Source organism: Dasypus novemcinctus, chromosome 2 (assembly GCF_030445035.2).
Source record: "Dasypus novemcinctus isolate mDasNov1 chromosome 2, mDasNov1.1.hap2, whole genome shotgun sequence".
Taxonomy (NCBI): Eukaryota; Metazoa; Chordata; class Mammalia; order Cingulata; family Dasypodidae; genus Dasypus; species Dasypus novemcinctus.
The window spans coordinates 26,249,110-26,275,507 of record NC_080674.1 but is presented as its reverse complement, the minus strand read 5'-3'; the positions used below and the strand labels follow the sequence as shown (position 1 = coordinate 26,275,507).

General features: G+C 33.4%; 1 protein-coding gene across 1 annotated transcript in view; it reads left to right on the top strand.

Annotated features, from left to right (window-relative positions):
- Positions 1-26,398, top strand: part of LOC101446764 (cadherin-10) — a 205,974-nt gene that overhangs the window by 167,360 nt on the left and 12,216 nt on the right. Inside the window, exons 6-9 of the mRNA XM_004453842.4 lie at positions 10,358-10,545; positions 12,414-12,667; positions 16,039-16,175; positions 24,695-24,816. Of these exons, the coding sequence (XP_004453899.2) occupies positions 10,358-10,545; positions 12,414-12,667; positions 16,039-16,175; positions 24,695-24,816 (701 nt within the window). The remainder of the gene's footprint in view (positions 1-10,357; positions 10,546-12,413; positions 12,668-16,038; positions 16,176-24,694; positions 24,817-26,398) is intronic.

The window sequence follows — 26,398 nt, the reverse complement described above, 5'->3', positions numbered from 1 at the left end:
TTATTTGAAAGCACTGTTCTTTAACTTATAATAGTTAAATATAACTGTTTTTCTCAGTGACCACCAGAATACCCTGAAATACTTATAGGGCTTTTATCGTGGTCCTGGTGCCTAGTGTTTGGAAGTATTATAAAGTTAATTAATAATTCCTTCAAGTATTAGACATCGGCTGAAGTTCTGCTGTATCCTATGATCTAGGCTAGGATATAATAGTAAATTGCAGTTGTCGTAAAGTAATAAATAAGATGAAAGATACAGACAAAAATAGTTTTCATTTTGATAGGATATACAGTCACAAGCACATTTATTATGTTACATTGCATTTTCTCCCATCTTTATTGTCACTGTCACACTTTTTTTGGATCACTTTCATACATGAATATAGATTGTGTATGTATGAATATATGTATCTACACACATACTTATATATATTTATATATGGGCACATATATAATTGGACAGTGATACAATAAAATTGGTACTATAATTGTCAATTAAAGCCCCAATCATAAAAAGATAAACTGAGGAATAAAGGGATCCGGAAAGAGGAAATTATTTAAAGCCACTTCTAAAATAAGTAATAGTTTTCCAGAGAGAAAACGAAGGAGTATAGAGGGCAAGAACAATTTCGGTAGGGAGAACAGGATGCAGAAATGTGGCAATCGGTAAGATGTGTGAAGCTTGGTATGGCTGGACCTCAAGGTTCAAAGCAGGGATCGTGAGAAAGGAGAATTGAGCTATTGGCAGTGTTAGCATCATGAAGAGAGTGGGATACAAAAACAAAAAGCCACATATATTATTGTAGGCCAATTTTTAGGGAAGCACCCGGAACAGATCTTCATTTAACTAATTTTTCTGATAGCAATGGAATACTCTGCTTGAATAGGGAGGACAAGCGTTGATGAGAGTCTGAACTAATGCTGAAGATTGGAGGAGAAGAGGGATTTGAGATATATTTAAGAATACAATACAAAGCACTTAGTAATTAGGTCGATACAATTTTGAGGGAGATTGAAGAACAAAAGAAATGTCCTAGTTTCCTACCAGAAAGGGTTTGAGGGAGACACAAGTTTAGTTCTACTTGGACATTTTGAGTAGAGATGGTAGTGAAAAACATACAAATGTGATATATATAAGTGAAAATAGACTTGTATGATTTCAGTTAGGCTAAATGTTTGCACGAACAGAACTTGGAAAATATATAATTTTCTATGTATAATGAATTATATAATACTAAGAGACATAAAGTATACCAAATTATGCAAGCACTCCATTTGCAAGTCTTCAGTTCTTGAACTGAAAAGCCTTAGACTAAACTACTTAGCATTTTCATAAATAGAATTAACAACTCCCTCTTTATTACAGAATTCTCTAGAACAAAGTTGGGCAACACCCCAAAGTAGATATAGGTAGAGAAATAGATATAAATTTAGCTATGCAAATATGTTTAAACTATTAAACTGCTGTTAAGAGTTTTGGGTATGCCCAAAATTTCAGACAAAACATAATTGTAATGACGCTGAATACTTGGTAAAACGTAGTATGTTTGTGAATAATTTAAGGTTTATCTAACCTCTCCCAATCCTATATACCTTTTATGTTTACACATTGAAATTGCACTTAGTAATGTGCCAATTAACTTGCAGACAATTTCAAAGAAATGTATCAAGATGGAGTCTTTAATCTCTGGGGATCAATAGGACTTCTTTAAAAGCTTTGCCAGGAAGAGAATACTAAACTATCATACAGCATCTCATTTTGTTCAAAGTTAACGGAAATACCCAAAGCTAAATTAGTGCTCATATCCCCAGGCCTACAGATTTAGGTTTTTGTCTTTCCTCTGGTGGTGTCTTCAGTTGCAAAGCATGGATACTTTTCCAGTCTCTGGTGTGACTTTCAGTTCTCCTCTCTTTTCTCCTAAATACCCATTTAGCATTGCGTAATTTCCTTAACTACTCTGCACTTTCCTCCATGGAGCTTTATCTTGTTTTTAATTTCTTCCTGTTAAGCTCATTAAAAAAACATCTTTTAAACATTATACAATAGAATGCTTTATAAACCATAATTGTGTAGTTTTTCTTAAAGCAAGTATTGTTTGAGATTATTAGGTGGCATAGAGATGTTGCAATAAGATTACAAACAAAGCAAATAAACAATTAAACTAATGGTAGATTATTTTGTTGATTCATATATGTGGTACATTTTTATCTCAACTCTGGAAAAATAGTTTTTATTTAAATATAAATAGAAAAAAAAAGACAGGGAACAAAGGATAAAGATGAATTATATATATTATACATCATTGAACTTATTGTTTTTGTCAAAACAAAACAAAATAATGCAAAACAGAAGATGCTGTTACCAAGCAACAAAACCTGGATGTAAGCAGTTTGTCCTTTTGTTCTCCCAGGTATTTTCTGGCCTCTCTCTCTCTCTCTCTCTCTCTCTCTCTCTCTCTCTCTCTCTGTCTTTCTCTCTCTCTCTCTCTCTCTGTCTCTGTCTTTCTCTCTCTCTCTCTCTCTGTTTTCTAACAGAAGTCACCCTGTCATATCTCTTACTTTGCCTCTCTTTAGTCTATCCTCTAAAATCTCCTACTCAGGTTGAGCTGTCCATGATTTCTAATTTCTAATTCAAGTACAAAATTCTGCAGTGTTTTTAATACTCGTGTACAAAGGTGTGACTGATCATATTTTTGGTAGAACAAGTGACCTGGAACACATCATTCTTGAATTATGCAAAGACAGTAATATGCCAAAGTTGTTAGAAATATTTAATAATGAACATCCAAATGTTGTGTGAGGTGATTAATAACAGCCTGTTTATTTATGTAAGTACACATGTATTTTACCCAGTTCTTATGGAGCTTTCTTTGCAATACTACCTTCTAGATTTTTCCTTGCTAAAGACAACTTTTTGTATATGATACAGAAATGGCCAGTTACCTCTGTCCTCCTCACATTCATGCCTTTATACTTATGTGGGTGACCAAAATAAGAACATACTCACCAGGAAGAACTGTGACTGCTCTAGATATTAAAAGAGAAGCAGATGATTCAAACTGACACATGGGAATGGATTTAAAACAACTATAAATAGGAATTGATGAGGAAGCCTACCACAAAATTAAAGCTCCATCAACTGTAAGCTAAAACATTAGCAGCATGCAACAGCATGCAAATAGATGTCTTTAAGGAGGAATGAAACTGAAGACGGGTGACAGGCTCCACTGTGCCTTGTCAGTGTCTGCGTAGCAATTTATACTGCCTTTCTTGTTTCGGTCCTGTTGCTCCCTCTACATGCAAACACCTTTGGAGGGAGAACATGCTGGCTCTCACATTAAAGTAATTTCAGTTTGCTTGGCAAATTCTGATATTTGTATTTAATAGTCTAGCCTTGGAAATAAATGAAAAAATGCAAATGAATAGCTCTTCCATACACCGAAATTATAGAAATACACATTTTTGATTTGAAGTAAACCCAGCCTATCTTGACCCAAGATATTTTCTGGGCATAAACATAATACCACAGAAAGTATTTTCAAATTTCATTATGTTGAGCACTATATAAATATTTGTTGAATGAATTAAGTATTCAATCTGCCATGCAATCAAAACAATCATATATGCATATTTATGTGTGTATGCAACATATACATCTTCCCCAAATAGCTACTTGAGTTATTTGGCAGAAGCAAAATCTATTTTATTTCAATGAATGGGGCTCAATATTAATCATAGTCCTTCTGGAATGTGTGGAACACTTCAAAAACTCTTTTATTGTTATTACTAGGCAAAAATAAAGCTATTTATGTATGTATATATGCATCCAATCATATACATGATATATTGCATATATATGTACACATGTACATATATTTTTTAACAAATGACATGGAAAATAATTTGTGATTTTCTTTATTAACACCTACACATATATGTAAAATCATGAATTTCACAATTTAAGCTCATTATGATATGAGCTAATGGAGCATGACCACTTCTCTGTTCAGGTTTCAGAAAACACTAAAAATTAACATGAGTAACCCAAACTCTAATCGAAATGAGATACAGCTTGTAATAGCTATTGTCTGCACCAATCAAGAAATAAAATGAAGTGATAAATAATTTTGGATCCTTAACCAGAACTATAATGGCAAGTTCAAAGCAGACAGATTTTCAGAATGTAAGTGTGAGCTCAAGAATACAAATCAAGCAATCCCAAAGAAGTTCAAACTAAAAATAAAAAGTGGGAGAACAAATTCCCAGAGAGACAATACACACAGTGAAATCTATTTAACACCAAAATTAATGAAACAAAGAAATCTTTATCCTTTTTAAAAAAATCTTTTAAAAAGAGACTCCATGATATATAGAAGACATTTTACCATAGCCTTATGATCTTTAATATAATCAGGAAATTGCTCTATTTAATTTTTGAAAATAATTTGCAGCAAAATAGTAAAAGCAGAAATAGTAAATATATATATATATATACACATATATAAAAAATACATAGCAGGAGCCAAATAGTATTCAGTGAAAATTGTGAAACCTAGTGTTGAATCCTAAATATAAGATCTGTGTTTGCTTCTGTAGAATACTAGGAGGACGGAGACTATCAAAATTTAAAGTGAATTCTACACTTGACATTGGATGTGGTAGATACATGTTTGTTTTAAATTTTCATGAAGTGTTTAATAAGTGCAAAAAAGTCACACTTGTATGTACTTTAAAGCATTACTAGAAATTTTAAAAATAACATGCACCTGTGTGATCATCATCTTTCTGATACCCAACAGTTTCCTATTATCCTGAATTTGTTCTATTATTTATATATGTATATGTATTTAAGTATTTATATAATATATACTGTGCAGTTATGTATCCCTAAACTTTTTATTATGAGATCTTATTTTTAAGGTTGATAAGAATAGTAGCATAATATACATAATTTTCTGAAAATTGCCTTTTCCACTTAATATTAATCCTCTAATATTCACCCATATCTTTTCTAATAACTAAAGCTAATAGTTTTGACTTTTGTTTCATATCGGTATGTGTGATTATTTAACAGTTCATTTATCTGTCCTTGTGCTGTTTGACGTTTGGGTTCCCCATCTAAAAATTTTCTAAATTTTACAGAAAATAATTCTATATGAATTTCTGAAATTGTTTTTCTGGTACACATATATAACAAATTGCTTGATTTTAGTTACACAAGTATTTAACTTCATAGTATATAATCCCAAATTGTTTCTCAAAGTCAGTGTGCCGAATTTAATACCCATTATCTCTGCATCATAGTTTCTATTGTAATACATGCTGTTAGCACTTATTTTTGTCAGAGTTCTTAATTTTTGTCGATGTAGTAGTTGTTAAATGGTAGTAGCCTTAATTTATAATTGCTGATTAGGATTTCATATATTTTCCTGCATTCATTTGTCTGTCTTGTTTCATTTACCCTGTATTATTTTCCATTCACATCATTGTCTATTTTTTCTACTAGGTCATCTGTCTTTTCTTATAGATCTATGGATATACTATGTCTCAGTATGAGTGATGAAATTACCCTCTTCTCTTTATTTGTAGCAAGTTATTGCAATTAAACTGTATTGTTTCTTATTTATAAAAGTTAGTAATTTCAATATAGCTTGATTTATCTTTTACTTTTCTGTCTGTGAATTTATTATTTCTAGATATCCCTTACAAGTGACATCACACAATATTTGTCCTTATGTACATTGCATGTTTCATTCTACATAATGTTTTCAAGGTTCCTTCATGTTCCATCATGTCTCAGAACCTCACTTCTACTTATGGCAGAATAATAGTATTACATTGTGTGTTTGTGTTTGGTTAATCCATTCATTTGTTGATGGACCTTCGGGTTGTTTTCATTTATTTCCTATTGTGAATAATGCTGTGATAAACATTGGGTACAAGTATCTGTTTGAGGTCCTGTATTCACTTTCTTTGGGTGCATACATAGGAGTGAAATTGCTGGGTCATATTCTAATTCTGTATTTAACATTTTGAGGAATAACCATATTGCTTTCCACAGTGACTGTACCGCTTTATATTTTCACCAACAGAACATTGCAGTTCCATTTTCTCTGCATCCTCTTGAACACTTGTTATTTTCTGTTATTCTTTTTAATAATAGCCAATCCTTGTGGGGGTGAAGTGGTATCATTATGGTTTTGATTTTCATTTCCCTAATGGCTAATGATATTGAAGATCTTTCTATATGCTTATTGGCCATTTGTATATTCTATTCAGAAAAAATGTCTTTTTAAGTTCTCTTATATCAATTTTAATTGGTTTGTTTGTCTTTTTGATGTTGCATTATGAAAGTTCTTTATACTTTCTGGATTTTAAGTCCTTATCCCATATATAGCTTGCAACTATTTTCCGTCATTCTGTAAGTTGTCTTCTAACTTTCTTGATAATATCCCTAGATGCAAAAAAGTTTTTAATCTAGATGAAGGATAATTTATCTACACTTTATTTTGTTGCCTGTGCTTTGGGTGTCATATCAAAGACTCTGTTGGACATGAGTGACCAAAGGCAGCTGATCCCCTGCAAGAACAATTGCTTGGCAGCTCCACAGGCCTCTGTTTTAGAGCTGAGTGTTGAGCTTTTAAGTATTTCTGGCGGAAAGTGCTCTGCTAATGCTCAATCTTTGTGCTCTTGCAAACAGATGGGGCTGATTAAAAATTCACTCTGACATAGAAACATACCAAACACCTGCATGCAAACAAGCACAAATGTAAACATACCAAAGACCTGCATGCAAGAAAACACAAATGGAAACATATCAAACACCTGTGCACAAATAAGCATGAGAGAAAAAGGAGGGAGGGATAAGTGAGGGCTAAGAGATGGCTACTGAGTGTGCCCCTTGACTTTCCCAACACCAGGGCATTGAACTTGGCTAGGATTGGATAGGATCATGATATACTAGTTCAGGATAGGTGTAGAAAGCAGGAGTTTGCAGCAAGGGACTAGATTCTACTTAAAAGTTGATAGGTTTTTTAACAGGCATCTGAAATGAACAATAGATTTATTCCCAACTTTTATCTTCCTGGTCAAGAGTATAAAGGAATAGTAAAGTTTTATTGCTGGAGTATTATAGTAACAAACTCATGTTAACATAGACAGTTGCTATGAAGATGGTTTCCATCCTGCGTGATAATAAAAACTAAATTTTATGGTAGAGGAACCTAAACGGGAACTCAGAAGTCTGTTTGCTTTGTGGGGAATTCCCAAGGTGTGGGACCTGGTGATGTCTTTGTATTTGAATTTTCTTATTTTCTGATCCTCTAAATCTCTACATTATCTGCATTTGTATTTCTCTTTTTAAAGTTCTTAATAGTATATTTTGCCTCTCTTACCTTTCCATGAATATCTTGTCAGATGTATGTTTATTTTATAAGCCTTTTCAAAGAACTATTGGCCTTTTTTATTCTCTTTTTTGTATATTTGTTTTCTATTTCATTAATTTCTGTTTTTATCTTTACTATCACCTCTTTCTTTGGTAGTGGATTTATTTTGTGCTTCTTTTCCAGTTTCTTATGCTTAATATGAAGCTCATTAATTTTCTGCTTGTCTTTATTTGTAAATAAACATAAAAGGTTAATGATAATCTTCTCAAAGTAGTATCATTTTTTCTGCACTTTCAAGTTTTAATTTATTTTTACTATATTTTCAATTTTCCCCTGAAATTTTTTATCTTCTTAGAACTATGAGTTATATAGAAATCAGTTTTAAATTTCCACAGATATGATTTGGAGTTTCTCTTTTCTGTATAGCCCTCTAACTTAACTGCAGCCTGGCCAGAGAATGTGGTAGATACCTATTTATTAAGATCTGTCAGAACTTGCCTAATAACTTAGTACCTGATAAGATTGGGTTAAATGTTTCAGACCTTCTTGAAAAGAGTCTGTATTCTCTAGATGTTGCATACTGGTATTATATAAATGTTTATTTAATTGTCCATGTTATTTGCATTTGTTGTATTAGATATTCTATGTATTTGCAATTTTTATCTGATTATTAACTAAGGAAACATTAATGTGCTTGAAATTCACATAGCCTCTCAATATAAAAATAGATGATTCTGACACTAAAGATTTTAGCAGAAGCCAGATTTTGCAAGACATTATAACCAAATGAAGAAATTAAGAATTTATCCTAACATCAATAAAACATCACCTAAGTACTCCACTGAGTGGTATCATCTTTGTATTTTAGAATGGTTTATATTGCTAATGGGTGGTAAATCACTTTATTAAGGGACTGGTATTATAAGATCTAATTATTTAGAAAGTCCTTGCAGTAGGTAGGCTAAGGTTGATGATGTTCTTTGCTAGAAGCATAGCAAGTTAAATATACATCAAAAGGAAGAATAAGAGTTTGCCAGGTAAAGGGTTTTAGGGAAAATCTTTCACAAAGAGGAAAAGTGTGCTAAATATTGAGTTATGAAAGATCTTAGCATGTTAGTAAAACCTAAATACATCCAATGTGATTTGAGAGTATTATTCAGGGGAAAGAATGGAAAGACAGAGGAGCCAAATTATTTAGGGTCATCTGAGGATGTTTTATTTTATCTTAAGTATAATGGGAGCAATATAAATGTTTAGAAGCTCTCAGGAATTTTGATAATGATTACCATATTTGAAAGGATTAAACTGCTGCAACGTGGATTGAAAGTAGCTGAGAACTAATTGGATTTGGCAAAGAATGGGAGCTGGTCAACTAGTTAGGAAGCGTCTTTTCATCTAATTACAAGTATTTATTTAGTGACTACTATACTCAAGGGGACAAAATGGGATCTAATGATTGAAAAATATAAGCTACCTGCTTTGTATTACCTCCACATGGTACTGAAAAACAAATAAATAGATAACTTAATGGTTGGTAGTGGTCAATGGTATGAAGAATGATTGGGTGTCTTATTCTCAATAAGGTTATTGGTGAAAGTTTCTGAGAAGGTTAGAATTGAGTAGACCATGAAGGAAATGAGAGAGCAGATTATTGGAATATATAGTGAGCAGATGTTCCAAGGAGGAAAACGGCAGAGGCACAGATAGACAAGGTGATGTACCAAGAAGAAGCTGAGAGTTGCTTTCAATGGTGTGTTACTAAAAGGAAATAGAGAGTAAAAGAGAAAAGAGAATCAACTTTACTTTACAGTCTAAAAAATCAACTGAGGTGTGAAGAAACATGAGTTTTAATGATGACTCCTAAGGAGTGGCTTCCATACTGAATGGATGTAGGTATTATTTTCTCAGATTTGGTTAGCTGCATAATAAGCATATGAGAGTAGTGGGGAAAGAATTTTATGTGAGGGAACTCGCATGACAAATATATAGAGAAAGGTGTAGGACATTAATTTTGGCCAGAAACCTTTGAAAAGTCTTGTTTGGTATAAATCCTTCCTGGAAGTGACTGAAGAGAACACATTAAGAAAGATGTACTGAGACAAGAGCACAGCTGGCTACAATGTCTGGACTTTATCATGTATATTAAGGAGAATTACTTAAGGTTTATGAGGAAGAAGGTGCTCTAATCAGAAGTGTGCTTCAGGTCGATTAATCTGTCAGTAATATGCAGTTTATGATCAGGTGCAAAAGCATAAATCTTATTGGCAAGAGAGGTTGTTCAAGCTAGAAGCACATCTAACACCAGGGGCTTAGATATATTCTTGTTTTGGTCTGGAGGGGAGTTTGTCAGAATGTAGTGCTTTTACTTTGACAATGTGAAGGGCATCCTCATGTTTCTCCCACAGACTACCTTTTCTTTCTCCTGTCACAAGCAGAAAAAGCATTCCTACCCACTGTGAGTGTTTTCGTGGGAATTTTTAATGTTTTATCCTGCAGCCATAATAAACTATGAGAACTAAAAAAAAAAAAAAAAAAAAAAAAACTAAATACAACAAAGTAAAAAATAATTAAATAGAAATATTTACTGTATACTCTGTAATTTGTTATGATTATATAAACACACGTCAGTACATATCTGCACTCAAAGCTAATCTGTAGTTACTTTTGCAAATGAAAGAAAGGCAACATATTCATTCTTAAAATCAATATTCCTAATGCTTTTAGAGGTTAGTATTCATTATTTATAATAATATCTACATATCAAAGCCCCAGATTTCTACTTATTCCCTTAAACTGTAATTTATGGCTTTCCATATAATGTATACTTAAAGGATCAATTTGTTAATATCTAATGTAGAGTTTACTATTAATAATATTCTGTCATGCACATCTTACCTTTCAAGATTTTATTGAGAAATTTCTTTCTTTATTCATCCATCTCTCTATCTACATTCTTTTCTCTATTCTTTACAGACACCATCCATCTTCGGGTTCTTGAATCCTCCCCAGTTGGCACAGCCATTGGAAGTGTAAAAGCAACTGATGCTGACACTGGGAAAAATGCTGAAGTAGAATATCGAATTATTGATGGTGATGGAACTGATATGTTTGACATCCTAACTGAGAAAGACACACAGGAAGGCATCATAATTGTGAAAAAGGTGCACAGCGTTAGTATAAATCAGTATCTGTGTGGTTAGCAAGTGCAGATTTTACTATGTACTATTCACTCACACATTATCTGCTAATAAATATCACTGTTATGTTTAAATTTAATTTTTATTATGCACGAGTAAGAGGAATATAAAACCAAGCAGACATTTGGAAATGTTGACCAATTTTTTTTTACTGGTTGAAACCTGAAATCTGAAATTTTACAAAATTTAAAAAACAAGTTAGTGTATGTGTGATTATACTTTGGAGCCATGTTCATGGCCCACTACAATTACCATTGTTTTCTTTAAAGCATAAAACTAATTAATAGCTAATAATGGTAACATAACCTCCCAGTTGGAGTCATAAAATGTAACATGCCATATTTCCAGATGTACAGAGCAATAATTAGAGTTGCTAATGAAAAGAGGCAGCGTGGATTGGACCGTAATTTAATTGTTCACATTTTCCCTTCTGCTAGATAAATTAAACTTTTCTGCTAACATATGTTCTGGGATACCGTTTAAATGTGACCAGTTTTATATAACAGAGTCAGTACCATCGTGATAAGAAAAGAAAATGGCACCTTAAAATGTGGGTCCTAATGAAATGTCATGCACACTCCACATTCATCAAGTAACCACTGAAACACTGATTAATCGCAGAAATTACTCTGGAATTCTATCACAAAACACAATTTTCACACAACTAACTGTTATTAAATGGGCAATGATCAACAAAGGGGAAAGCAGCTTTCTTGTTTTTTTCTTTTTTCTTTTTCTTTTTCTTTTTCTTTTTTTGTGACCAGCAAATAACTCGGTCATGCAAATACAATCTGCAGTTTCTGAGAATAAAAAAGAACTCCTACTCTCCAGGACATTGAACTTGACCTGGACAACTAAGAAAACAATGATGATAAACAAGTGCCATCCCCAAAACAAGGCATATCTTTAACTACAAGCAAAACAATTCTTTTCCTCTGCCCCATAGGATCTAAGTCCCCTCCCAGCCGGAAGCACTCAGAGTGGATATTATCCCAAATCCCTAAGGACTGAGAAATGAACAAAAATCAGAGGGGAGTGTAACCACAGACCAAAGCAAACTTATTGCTAATTATAGTTATTATTGTGTGTTAATGGAATAACTTGTAACACTGACATAAAAAAAAATTAAAAGAAGAAGAGTAAGGAAATATGATTCAATAATGTCTTTTATCTGTTAAAAAAACATACCATTTAGAGTGAGTAAGAGAATAGAGATTAGGGACTGGATTTTATACTTGTGACAAACTATTTCAATATTTAAATTCCTTTTTTTGTTTCCAAATGTAACCTAATTATCAAAAATTATCAAAACTTTTCATTTCTCTTTACACAGATTTTCCTTATCTTGAATGTTTCATATAACTGTTGAAAGTTTCATATAACTCTTCAAAATTTCATACAGTTTATGTAGTACCATAAACCCATCATATTGAATTGAATATCACAACATAGGTTTTAAAAGATAATTGAAATATTTGGATTAGAAGAAGTTTAGCAGTAAAGCAAACACCTCAGCGTGCACACACACACACACACACACACACACACACCACTGGCCCATTTTTTGTGTGTAAGTCACACTTTAAAAGAGAGATATTAATATCCTTCCCAATTTTTACAAGGTTTAAAAGTTCATTCAAAAAAAGCTAATTTTTCTATATTTAGGAGTACTACATATTGAATATATAAAAAGTAAAAACTGTTTCCTAATTGATATATAGAGATTATGCATATTTTATTACTTTTTATTATTTATAGTTATAGAGAAACTTGACAGAATGCAACCCAGTTTTTAAAATCACTCTAATTTGATGACTTATTTCCTTATACAGCCACTTGATTATGAGAGCCAAAGACTTTATTCTCTGAAGGTTGAAGCAGAAAATACCCATGTGGATCCACGTTTTTATTACCTAGGACCATTTAAAGATACTACAATTGTGAAAATCTCTATAGAAGATGTGGATGAACCTCCCATTTTTAGCAGATCTTCCTATCTGTTTGAGGTCCATGAAGATATTGAAGTGGGCACGATCATTGGCACTGTAATGGCAAGGGACCCAGATTCAACTTCTAGTCCCATTAGGTAATTATAGCTACATCTGAGATGAAAAGATAGGAGTTGGAATAATTATTGAGCGCGTGAATTTGCATTTAAAGCACTTAATGCAATGAAAGATGCAAGAGTCTCTCCATAAGTTGTACATAAATTTAATGACCGCAGGTGTGTGAAATAACAACTCTGAATGTTTTGGAGCAGGATATGCACACGTTTTCCTTTTTGCATGAGTTCTTATCTTACCCTTATCCTGAAAGCTTGCCTTTGTCAGCAGCTGTCCCCTTAAGGCATTTGCGGTTCTAACCTTTGGTATAGTTTCAGACTATTCAGGTGCACTTTTCCAATGTAACCAAATTGTTTTCTTTGTTACTTCAGGTTGTTAAGTAATATGTGATGTTGTGAGAAGTTTTAGCAATTAAAGAGGATATAATTATAATAATGCTGCAATGTGGTTAAATTATGATTTTAGAAAATACCTTTAGGTTCCTGTCATCAAATAAGGAAAGATCTCTCTTTTTTTCTCTCTTTGAGTTTTAAAAAAATATTAGAACATTCTAGAAATACCAAAGCTATTTCAATTTTATTTTTTATTGTGTTTTTTCTTTTCTTTCTTATGTCAGCTTAAATGCATGTGAAATAAGATAAATTCACAAAACAAAAAAGACTGAAAGTTTTCAGAGACATTTTCTATCATTTTTAAGAAGCTCAGTTATCTATATTCCATAATCAGTATCAAAATGACTCATAATTTTAATCTATTAATTCTCTTGATCACTGCCTTATTTCTTAGTAAGCTGATTTTGCTTGCTCATTGTTATACATAGGCCAGTCAACTATGTGTTCACATGGTTGCTGTTCAGTATCTGAATGCACTTTCCTCTGACTTCTAACTCTGTAACCATATATATATATATATATATATATATATATATATATATGGAATCTCTAAATGTGCATGCATTGGGATTCTAGTTAAACCTAGAGTTGAAAGTTCTGAAAATTTTTACACATCTTCAAGTCAAGTCATAGTGCATATACATGTATATACATATACACACACACACATTTTACTTATATAATTTTACATGAATATGCTTTCCACTATTCTCACACACTTCACACAATACTGATCTCATGTTACACATTGGCATTAGAAATCTGTACACAATAATCACAGAGTTGCCCTTTGCCAACTTGACTTCTCAATAAATGCCTGCTCACCAATCCATTTATTGTCATCTAGATTGCTGTATTCCTTGGATTTTTAGTTTTCTTTTGAAGCTTTTAAATAGCCAATATACACATTCAATGTTCTTTATCAAGTACTTCCTTAGTGTTTCCTTTTTAACAAGGAAAATAAAGTTAAAATCTATAATTTTTTATCAATAGAGAATTGCAAAAAAACCTTTCTCATGTTTGGAAAAGAATGTCAATCCCTTTGTGCCTTCAAGACATCACATAATTGTCTAAACTTTGTCATTACTTTTAAAAAGTAAACAAAGGAAATAATTAAGAAAAAGCAGACCGAAAGTGGAAATGGCAAAGACAGTGATGCTTGATAGCAGAGCCTTGTATTGATTTAAATATTGGAACTTTTTTTAATTTTTACTGAATTAAGGAAAGCTATTATTTATGAAAATGCCATATATGTCCATCATTTGCTGTTTCATTTAATAAATATATAGGGACACCGTATTAGGTATTAATATTTTCCTTAAAAGTTCTCAATCTGCCAGGGAAGAAGATTCAGTTTGAGATTCAAATTATATTTCTTGAGTGCCTATTAGACTCCAAACAAGGGGTTCTGTGTTTTCTTGTTTTTTTCCTGTTTGAGATATGAGACGAAATGAATGTTGAATACAATGTGACAAATGGCAGTGATGAATGGTCTAAGGTGCTTGAGGACAGAAGGACATAGATATGTTGAATCTTTAAGTAGTAGAATAATTTTGTCATTTTGAAATGTAATTTGAACATTATACGAGATATAGCAATGCAATTTTGACTTTATTTGTGAATGGTAAAACATGTAATTTGAAACCAAACAGAATTCATTGAGTTAATAGAGAGGGCTAGAGTGAATTAAGAGACGTGTAAATTTGTGTTTGGTTCTATTTAGAGCTGCTATAAAATAAAAATATAAACTAAATAGTCCTCAAACAGAAAATCACTTTTCAATCAGATATTCTAACATGTTAAGTTGTTCTTCTAATTCAAAGTATTCAAAACCAGATGCAAAAGCCTTAAATTTCAATGGCTTCTTGGAAACATTGCACAAATTTTAAAATAGCAAACAAAGAAAAGAATTATTAAAGCATTATTAAATCATTTTACTATATGACTCTCAGAATGCAATTTAAGAATGATAGTTTATATATATATTTTCCCTTAAAAATGATAGTAGCTGCTCATATTGGTCTTGTAGCTTTTGGTTTATTTTTTAAAATTTATTTTTGAAATATGGAACACTAAATAAAGCAGGAGGATAATGCTTAATAATTCAAGCTCTATAAAAAAATCTATCCAGTAGGATTGAGAAGTGACAGTACAGAAGACAGTATGGTTACATTAAACCTTGCCTGACAAACCCAAAGATAATGAGATTATCCCAAGTAGATCAACCCAAACTGATAAACATGTGTTAGCTGTTAAAATAATGACACGCAAATCAGTACCTCCAATCAATTGGTGGCATAGATTTGCATACATATGCTAAGACTGTACTTGACTCAGACATAAAAATGCTTATCTTCAAGTTTTAATACATTTTTAAAAGTTCTGGTTAAAACATACATTTTGGGGAGCAGGTGTAGCTCGTTGTGAGTGCCAATTTCCCATGTACAAGGTCCCTGTTCAATCCCTGGTACCTCCTTAGAAACAACAACAACAACAGCAAAACTTAAATGTTTTACAATGGCTCATGTGGTTAAGAACTGAAGTTTCTCCTGGATGTCATACTACAGGTAACATACTATGAAGTCAATAACCTTTTGCATTAGATCCATGTAGAAATTCCATATTAGAATCTCCAATAACTAAGTACAATCATTTGGTAAAGTAGCCACATGTTAATGCAGACTATTTTGTGCTCAAAATATGTCAGTCGGTTAAATGTATATGACAATAGGTAACAATTTAAATAGCACAGACATTCAGGAAATTAACATTTGAATGAGGAACAAAGTGCCGAGTCATGCTTTAGAAAGGATATGTGTAAATGTGTGACTGTGTGTCTGGTGTATATGTGTGATAAATGTCTGAAACAGTCTGTACATTCTATATAGGCCTATGTTTTTTCTGAAATTGTTAGTGATGATATGTGCGCCTTTGGTTTCACCATTTTCCACTGCAAACCATCCATGTACTGCCATGCATTTTTCTTTTCCCTCTATGTTCAGATTTTCCTTGGACCGCCATACAGATCTTGACAGAATCTTTAACATACATTCTGGAAATGGATCTCTTTATACATCAAAGCCACTTGATCGTGAACTATCTCAATGGCACAATCTTACTGTTATAGCTGCTGAAATAAGTAAGTTGACTTTTATGTATAAAACATTTTCATATATATTTATAGGTTTTATTTTATATAAAAAGAAATTATTCTCATTGCTCACATGTATTGTAATTTTAATCCAAGTACTTAAAAGACTTTTTAATACCTGTCAAATTTTTCTTTAATTTTTATGCCAAGGTATCCATAGATCTATATTTAATGTGAATAAATAAAAATAATGTAAAATATAAAGGATGATATATAATGGGAGAACTAAAGATATTCTCCTTTTGGGAAAAATGAAATACGATGAGGCATTAGAAAGTACTAAAATTTATTACACGGACCCATTCAGTTAGAATATTTGCTATATACTGGGTGTATTTATAGTATTCAAATCTTAACAACAAACAAGTTGGTAGATATAATTACTTCCTTTTTAAAAATGAGGAAACCAAGGAACATATTGGTAGTAATAACAGTTCACATTGAGCACTATGTGCCTGATATATTAAGAATTTTAATTCATTATCTTCTGCTATTATTTTTATTAAATTCATTTAATGAAGAAGGAGCTAAGACTCTGAGGTTTTAGCAACTTGTCCAACATTACAAAACCCAGAAGCAGTAAAATTAAGTTTGAACCTAGTTATTCAATTTCTAGATCCAATACTTAATTCTGTACTTAACTTGCAACATTTCATCTAACTAGAAACTGGCAGATGCAGGATTCAAAACAATATCTGTATGTAATTGCAAAAACTCTTGCACACACATAATTTGTGGGGTCAGGTGCACAATGAAAATGTAGACCCCCCTGGTTAAAAAAGTGTTAAGAATTTTAAGAAGGTAACAACAGAGCATTAAAACAGGTTCAAGGCCATTCTAAGCCAAAGATTCTGTGCTACTGTATAGGTCACTTGCCCATGAAAGCAGCCCTGTCTGCACATACAAACTCATATATGGTCTGGTCCCTGGGCTATGATGTACATGGAGTAGGGCAACTTTTGAACTGTTATAAAAGGAAACAGTAATTGGAGATTGAACCATGGTGAAAATATAAGCCCAGAAATTCCATATCAGAAATACTAAGCTGAAGTATCAAAAAACTATCAAGGTCAAGTTACTTGAAGGAAGTGTTCCAAGCTTTGGAAGGCAGGACATTGGGGATGAATGACCAAGTATTTCAGGAGAATGGAAGTGGCCTAGTGAGGTTATCATCAAAGAATTCAGAGCTTCAAAATGAAGTACTAGATTGAGCTTTCACCTAAATCTGTCTCTAAAACACAGAAGAACCCTGCCATCCAATTGATGCAATTTCTCTGCAGTGAGATATAAAGGCTGTGCCTTTTAAGACTAACAAGATTTTTGCATTTTTCTTTAAATGAAAGCTTTTATTTCTATGCCTGTTTCTATTTTGTCATCATGATTAGATGTACCCCATGGACACATCTGGGGCAACATGATCCTGTCTGAACTATCCAGATTCATGATTGTTTGTGCTCTCTGCTGGATTCAAGATCCTTATTCTAGACAAATGAGCTAAGAATTGCATTTTCCATTTCAGATACTTCGAGAAATTTAACTTTTAAAGCTAGTTGAAGTAATTAGAACTCTGTAAAAAGCTAGGCCAATTACTTTTTTCTTTTTAAGAACTCAACCTATTTTTGCCCTGAAATGAAATCGGTCCTTAGAGTAAGTGCTGGAAATGCCTACCTGCCAAACTACAGGCAGTCAGGATCCCATTATGCTGTCCTGGGTCTTAAACAGAATGAGCGATGTAAGCACTGGTTTTCTCTCGACTTTAAGCACTGGTTTTTATCTTAAGTGTGTCAGATATACACTAAGTCTGAGCAGGACAGAACGATGTGTACATGTGCTTTTTACTAATGTGTTTCCAGCTCTGCCTCTAACAGTTTAATTCTACATTCTACAGCAATACATCACATCACATGGCAAGTAGCAATCCAGGTCATTATTTAGTGTACTATACTATGGAATAGCTTCTCTTTTAGTTCTATAAAAGAAATAGTTTAAAATACCATGTGGAGAATAGAAATCTAAAATTAAGATCAGAATCAATGACCTAACAAACTTCGAATTGTAGGACACATTTGTTGTGGAAACCAAATACCTCCTCCAATAATTTTCTGAAATTTCACTCCTGTTATTTCAGTGAATTGGGAAGACATTAGAGAAATGTTTATGACTGAAGAAATCTATTATCTAAGTGTAGTGCCTTATTGATGGAAATTCTTGCCCTAAGCTGGTAGAAGACTTGCAAATTTTCTAAATCCAGAGATTTCTAGATAGTTTACACTTTCCTCCTTTCAGAGGTGTAGAAGAGTCTGCAAAGATAAAGACATGGTTTGACTTTAGGGCATACATTTTAAAATCCCTTTTGCTGATGCATTATTTCTATAGTACAGCTTATCTGATGACTCTGAAAGAGACTTAAGGTGGTAAAGATATGCTAGCTACTATTCAGTATGATGCTTCCTTGGAATGTGCAATAATTTTATTTATACCTAAGCTGCAACATCTGCCAAAAAAAAGATTAGTGTAAGAACTGATATTTGAATGTGATCCCAGACCTGGTGCTTTACAAAACACATTTATCCCTATGGATTTAGCTCTTAATATGAAAGAGCCCTGAGATATTTGTGAAGAACCTAGAGAATCTATATATTGTGCTAGGGAAAGGGATGATAAAGCAAAGTTTTAGATGTGAAATTAAACTTTACTTCCTACTTGAAAAGTGAATTACTACCAAAAAAAGAGATATTATTATCTCCAAACTTTACATTGAAAGGAAATATTTTGCTTATGGCCAATAACGATGTATGTAGGTTAAAGAGCAAATTCTAGTATGTATGGAAGAAGTAGTTTGCTTAACCTCCTTCCGGTCTTCTCCACAGCAAAAAGTAACTTCAGATAGTTGAAACTTCATTTATAAAGGAGCACTTTGCCGTTGGGTAGTAGCAAACGGTCTAGGAATAGGGAAGGCAGGAAAATAGGAGTAGAGCATTGTTCTCTTTTATACCCATCTCCACTTCTTCCAAATGCACCCTCTTTATTCAGCCCTTAACTTGGACTGTATTTGAGCTAGCTAGCCTGTTTTTAACTAATGTGGATGCTTTATTTGGAGAAAGCATAACTTCTTAAGTAATATAAGGTAGAGAAAATAATGAGGTAGTGTAATGAAGATGATAACAGCTAACATATACTGAGTGCTTCCTATCAAACTGATACTGTGACAAGATCTTTTCAGCATTAACTCAGTCTAAGTTTCCAAATAACTCGAAGGGCTTGGTAGTTCTATTTTATACTGTATTAGTCAGCCAAAGGGGTGCTGATGCAAAATACCAGAAATTGGTTGGTTTTTATAAAGGGTATTTATTTGGGGTAGGAGCTTACAGATACCAGGCCATAAAGTGTTAAGTTATTTCCCTTACCTAAGTCTACTTTTATGTGTTGGAGAAAGATGGCTGCCAACGGCTGTGAGGGTTCAGTCTTCTTGGGTTCTTCCTTTTCAGGGTCTTGCTTCTCTCTGGGTTCAAGATTCCTTTTTTTCCTGGGGCTTGCTTCTCTTTCCTCTGTGTGCTTACTTCCCGGCGCTCCCGTTTAAGCCTTCAGCATCAAACTCCAACATCAAAAACCCCAACATCAGAAATCCTCAAATCTGTCCTTTGCCATGCCTTTTATCTGTGAGTCCCCATGCACCAAGGGGTGGGGACTCAATACCCTAATCATAATTCAATCATGCCCAGGTACAGGAGAGATTACAAACATAATCCAATATCTATTTTTGAAATTCATAACCATATCAAACTGCTACATATACACATACATATAAATATTTTATACATGTACTCAATGTAACTATTGAGTAATCTGAGGCATTAGAGAGCTGGAGTAAATTGGCTAGTCACACAGTGAATGGACAGTGGAGTAGGTCTTCAAAGCAGTTCTGTCTGACTCCAGGACCTGGATGACCTGACACACACTCACAAGTGAACAATACGAAGCAATATATTAGCAAATAAATCTGAAAATGGAATACCTAAGAGTTAAGACCTGGAGTAAAACTTCAGAAGACTGTTGAAGAGCAGATGCATCATCATTTTTCTCTTGGAAAGGGGAAGGAAAGGTAAAGGTAATACAAATGGATTTAGAATTCTGTTTTCCTTTTAACTACATCAGTCTTGTAAAAGTTCCTGCTGAGTAATCAGTTCTACATATTCTTTTAAAAAGTGCTGATTTCATTATTTTAGTATTACTGTAATTACATAGAAAAAAGAGGAAAATAAATTATTTTCAGCAGTCATATACTACCTACTTGTACATGAAAAGAATGTTCTCCTTATAACTTATTTTCCCTGGAACTCTAACAAGTACCACACAGTTAGTTGGCTTAAACAATGGGAATTTATTGTCTCGTAGTTTCCAAGGTTTGCTTCCTTTTTGGCTGGCGGGCAGTCTCTGGTATGTCTTGGCCATTCTGCCACATGGAGGTGTGCTCTACTCTTCAGGGTTTCCACTGACTTCCTGCTTCTGCTCCTCTAAATTACTTTCTCTTTACGTAAAGCCTCCCATAATAGGATTAAGGTCCTACCCTCACTTTAAACTGAAAAACATTTGATAAAAATAGTAAGTCAGATACATTTCACAATGGTAAATGTTATTACTCATAGCCAATGTTGGTGCAGACGATTTAAGAGATTGCTCAGGGCTTATCTGCTCTTTTATTTGTTTGTTTGTTTAACCTAATTATCATTCTCCTTTTTTATTGCTATTCAGCTACACTTTGCCAAAGTCCATGCAGAAGTTGGATTATTTCCAAAGATTGAAATATTGATATCATGGAAGCTGATGGATATTAACTGAGTTTAACAAAACACTCAGATAGTGTTTCTTTTTGAGATAATATTCTCCACAAGTGCCTGGAAAAAGCAACAGTGGAAATAATGCCATTATGATTTATAAAAGGTTGTTCCCCAAGGCTAAACCAACTAAAGAGACTTTTATTTTTAAATTCAATTTACAAATCAAAACAATTCTTTAAGTTCATCTTCTTATATGAAAATTTGGGGGTTCTTGATTTTTATCATTGATAGCAAAAAGAAGTCATGGTTAATGTGCCATTTGTTACTATTGAGCAAATTTGGTAGCAATAAATTGTTATGTAAAATAACATTTGGACTGTTGAAATAGTTCTGGTAGTAAATATATTCAAACAAAATTTGAACCCTTATATTTCATTGTAAATTTTCTATCTAATTTGTAAAATCAGTAGCCATATACTACAATTTCCAGAGAATATATATGAGCAATAAGGAAGTAACTCTTAGGCAACCTACAATAGTAGGCTAAGTTTCCATTTCAAAAGTAAATGTTTATAAATACAGTCATCAATATCAAGGGTGCATCAAAGGGCCATCCGCCTTCACTAGTCATTGCCCCTGTATCCTGGGGAGTCTTGCTACTCCATTAGAGAATGTGGCAGAGCTCCCCAGGATGGGAATTTGATGTGCTTTTGGTTATTGTGTAAATCTCCACCCACTGTGACAATGCCCCATGAACACTCGAACACACTTATATGCATTATAAGTATGTCCAGGAGAACCTCCTCCCATATATCCCCCATTACTGACACTCCATGCTTAAGATCCTCCCCTGTCAGAGGTGTAACCTTTCTGTGATCCAAAACTTCTTCAAAAACAAAGCCAACAAAATAACCAAATTCAGTGATTAAGAAAATTAAATAATAATGTTAGTTTTAAAAATAAGCAATAAAATACAAAACAAATTTTTTAAATTGGAATAATAATGAAAAAGCAATAAAAATTCTTTTTGATATTATGTCTTTAATCACTGTAAGATCTGTTGTCTTTTATGTACACGGACATTTTCTTCCATTTATTCCATCAGTGTTTTTTTTTTTCTTTTTTCATTTTGTCTTAAGAGAGGCTAGAGGTTTCAGAAAAGTCACATTTGGAATATAGGTAATTCCCATATACCCAATATCCTCCATCCTCCCCTTTTTCCCCTTTCCCTTATTAAAAATATTTTGCATGTGGGTGGTACATATGTTACAGTTGATGTGCAAATATTGAGAAATTATTACTAACCATTGTCAATGATTTACATTATGGTTTACATTTGGGGCCATATTCTTTTATAAATTGTGATGAAACTTAATATGGCCTATATCCATCATTGCAATCATGTAGTACAATTCATCATCCCCAAAATGTCCCATGTTCCATCTATTCTATTCCTCTTTCCCCCTCCCTCAGGACCTATGGCAACCACCAAGCTTCACTCCTTGATAAGCAAGATTCATGGTTACTTTCAACAACATTTAGGGCTTAACATACTGGCCTGCCCTTCCTTATTAGGCACTGCCTATGCTCTCAAGAGACTCTCACCTCTCTATTTGAGAACATAGCAGGACTTCCCAGGATAGGAGTCCCACACCTTCCCACTGATACAACCCATTAATTCATTATGACAAGATGAACATTCACACACTCTATAGAGGCCTGTCCCAGGTGAACCCTCTCCTACATGTCCCCCACATCCAACACCATAAACCAGTAACCTTCCCCTGCCATATTTGCCAAAAGACCACTCCCACTGTTGTAGTTTAAACCACAAACCTGCAAATCCACAGAGTTCACCTGCTCACTTCCCAAACCCTCTCCCCAGTTCCATGGACAGACCAACTCATCTACTCTCCTACCTCCTTACAAACCAGCACCGCCCAGCCAAATAGCATCACTGTACCACTGTCATGCCCATCCACTGCACAACTACACCCTTTCACCTAATTATAGCTTTTGTCCATATGGGCATTGGTTCACCAGCTTCTTCTCTCTTTCTGTCTCCTGTAAACCTATCTTCCAGACTCTAGCTCAGTGAGTCTTCTCAGTTTGTTTAATTCATATCTGTGAGGTCATGTAATATTTGTCCTTCAGAGCCTAGTTTGCTTCACTCAACATAAGGTCTTCCTAGTAGCTCAAATATGGTCTCTCTCTAAGCTGAATTTAGCATATAAATGCATTACCTTCCCCCCAGCATAGGGCATGACTCCCGGGGATGAGCCTCCCTGGCACCAAGGGATTATTACCAAGCACTAACTAGCAATGCAACTGAAAGAAGACCCTGACCAAAAGGGGGAAAAGGTAAAGACAAATGAGTTTATATGGCTAAGAGACTTCAAAATGAATCAGGAGGTTATTCCAGAGGTTGTGCTTATCACTCATTTTCCTCTTCTATTTGAACCTATAGTTAGTACTAGATTTAATAGGTGTATGTCCAAGAGACTTAAATCTTTGGGCTGTCCATGTGCCAGCTAGGCCATGAATCTCAACAGAGTTGCGACATGTACTCTGCAGTTCATTGGACTCACTCAAGAGAACTAACAAGGAGATGATGACTGACAACAACCATCCCAAGGAACAGAGGGAGTCTGCAACTACAAACAAGATAGTTCTATGCATTTCCCCATGGGATCTAAGCCCCTTCTCAATTAGAGATGGAGTGGTCACCTTCATCCCAGAATCCTCAGTATTGGGGAATGAACAATGGACTAGAGTAGACTTACTGGTATTCTACTATAGACTTATTTTTGTGATTCTAACAGTGGAAGAACTGATATCATTGATGTGGGGGCAATGACCACTGGAGGTTCTGAGGGGAGGGAGAGGGAAAAACAGGTGTAATGTAAGAACATTTTTGGCACTTGGGAATTGTCCTAAATGACATTACAATGACAGATACAGGCCATTATAAATCTTGCCATAATTTACAAAATTGTGTGGGAGAGAGTGTAAACTACAATGTAAACTATAATCCACACTTAGTGGCAATGCTCCAAAATGTGTTCATCAATTGTAACAAATGTACCACACTAAGGAAGGATGTTATTAATGTGGGAAAATGTGGGCGGAGTAGGGAGCAGGGCATATGTGACTCTCCTATACTTTTAATGTAACATTTATGTAATCTAAGTATCTTTAAAAAATTTAAAAGTATATTTAAAGAAAAGTATATATTTGAGAGTAGCTGTTGGAATACATTTTAGTAATAAATGATGAATGTAATATAGCAACTACCACTTAGGAGCCAGTTATTTTGAACAGGTTACTAATTTTTTTAAAACTACTTCTTCATCAAAAAAATAGGTAACAAGATATTTTCTATAAAGAGTAAATAAGATGAAGACGTATGTTAAGGATTTAATAAATATTGCTTCTAGTTTTATAATGATCCAAGTAAAATATGAATTAAATTACACTGGATTTTTGTGCTTTTATAAAGATTTTCCAAAATAATAATAATAATACCCTTGAGCCCAATGATGATTGAATTCATGACTACTTAATTAGGCTCTATAGTAGTTTCCTTTATTGCATTTGCTTATTATGTTAGTAGAATGAACATAATGCTTATTTGTATGTGATGACTTCTTATCTACTAGATGCCTACACAGATTGAATCTGGCTCACAATTCTTTCTTCCTGAGCAAAATATTCCTTTTCTTTTTCTAGACAACCCCAAAGAGACCACTCGTGTGGCTGTTTTTGTGAGAATTTTGGATGTAAATGACAATGCCCCACAGTTTGCTGTGTTCTATGACACTTTTGTATGCGAAAATGCCAGACCAGGACAGGTGAGTACTTGTCAGATTGTCAGCGTAGGAAGATTTTAATTGCTTTTTGAATATTTTCTTTTCCTATCTTGAAAGGAAAGAAGTAGAGTTTGAAACACATATTTTGTCCCTGTAATAAAATATAATACTGTGACTGATGTTTTTAGATTAAAAGATATTTTGAATCACAGTATACAGGTTTCATGTTTCTTTTGTAAAATTCCAGTGCCACAAGAAGGTTTTATCCTTGCCCCAAAGTTAAGACGCACTAGAACATAATAACTAACTTCGTAAATGTTCAAGAGCAATATTAAACAAACCAACAAAACTTGCTGTGCCATTGCATGAATACTGATATCTGCTAGGAAGATGGAAAGAAAAGTTGGGAGAAACACAGAGACGAATATGTGGGATCAGTGAAACATTTAATCAATACTATAATTTATGCAAATATAATCTTGAAGCAGGGCAAGAGAATTGCTCCTTTGATGTGTACGTTGTATTTCATCACTGCAGCAAAAAATAAAGTATTTATTGACCCAGTTTAAGTCCTTAAAACAGTTTTCCTACATTGGGCTTATTATAAGTCCTGAGTTTTATTCAGTCGCCTCCTTTTGTTGTTTCAAATGCTTGAGTATATATGGCTGAAAGAATTGCTCTTATTTGGTTTGAGTGCTATCTTCACAGAATGAAGTTACATGTCATAAATAATAATTGGGAATCAAATATGTTTTATTAAAGAAAGAGAAGCCATCCTGAAACTGTATTATATTTTGACATCATTTGATGTTCTTTATAAACATCAATGTCAACATTACATTTTTATGCAAATTACATTATAGAACTACTCAAATTCTTCCTTCCAAAAATTCTAACTGGAATTCACTGGCATGTCTATTGTTTGAAATGGTAAAATTGCTTCACTTGGATTCAGTTTTTATTTGGAAATGCTTTGGGAATGTTTGCTTTGGCTTATTTAAATGATTTAGCTGCTTCCAACTTACATCTTAATAAAATAGGGCTTGCCCTAGAAATACTATTTCAAATAGCCCTCTGCTTGGCAGCCTCAACATGATAAAAGTGGAAGCCTTTTCTCTGAGAGATAAATTACCCATTTTGATATTGTCACATACATTGCTTCCTCTTAGGTTATTCTATTTGATTTTCAAGAGATTTCTTTTCCAAGCCTTTAAATCAGTATAAATATTGATTTACAAATGTATTCAAAATGTACAAAATAAGGGATTATATTTATTTTCCTTATGCATTTTTTCCCTTTTTAACTAGACCTGGCTTAGTACCTTATCCATAATTAATAAGACTTTTTAAAAATGCCAAACAAAGATTATTTTAATAAAAATTCAGTATCATATTTTGACAAGTTGCTCGGGAGAATATGATCAATAGCCTCCTATACTAATTATTTTGCATGAGATCAATTTGATAGGTGTCATCTTGGTCTCATAAGTTGAAATATGACTTTGCTTAAACTAAACTGTGATATAATCAATGATGGAATTCCAGGTTATGACATCCTGGCAAAGAGCATCAAAGTGGTTCTTTGATTATATCTTGTTCTTCACTGAGCTTTCATTGAACATTG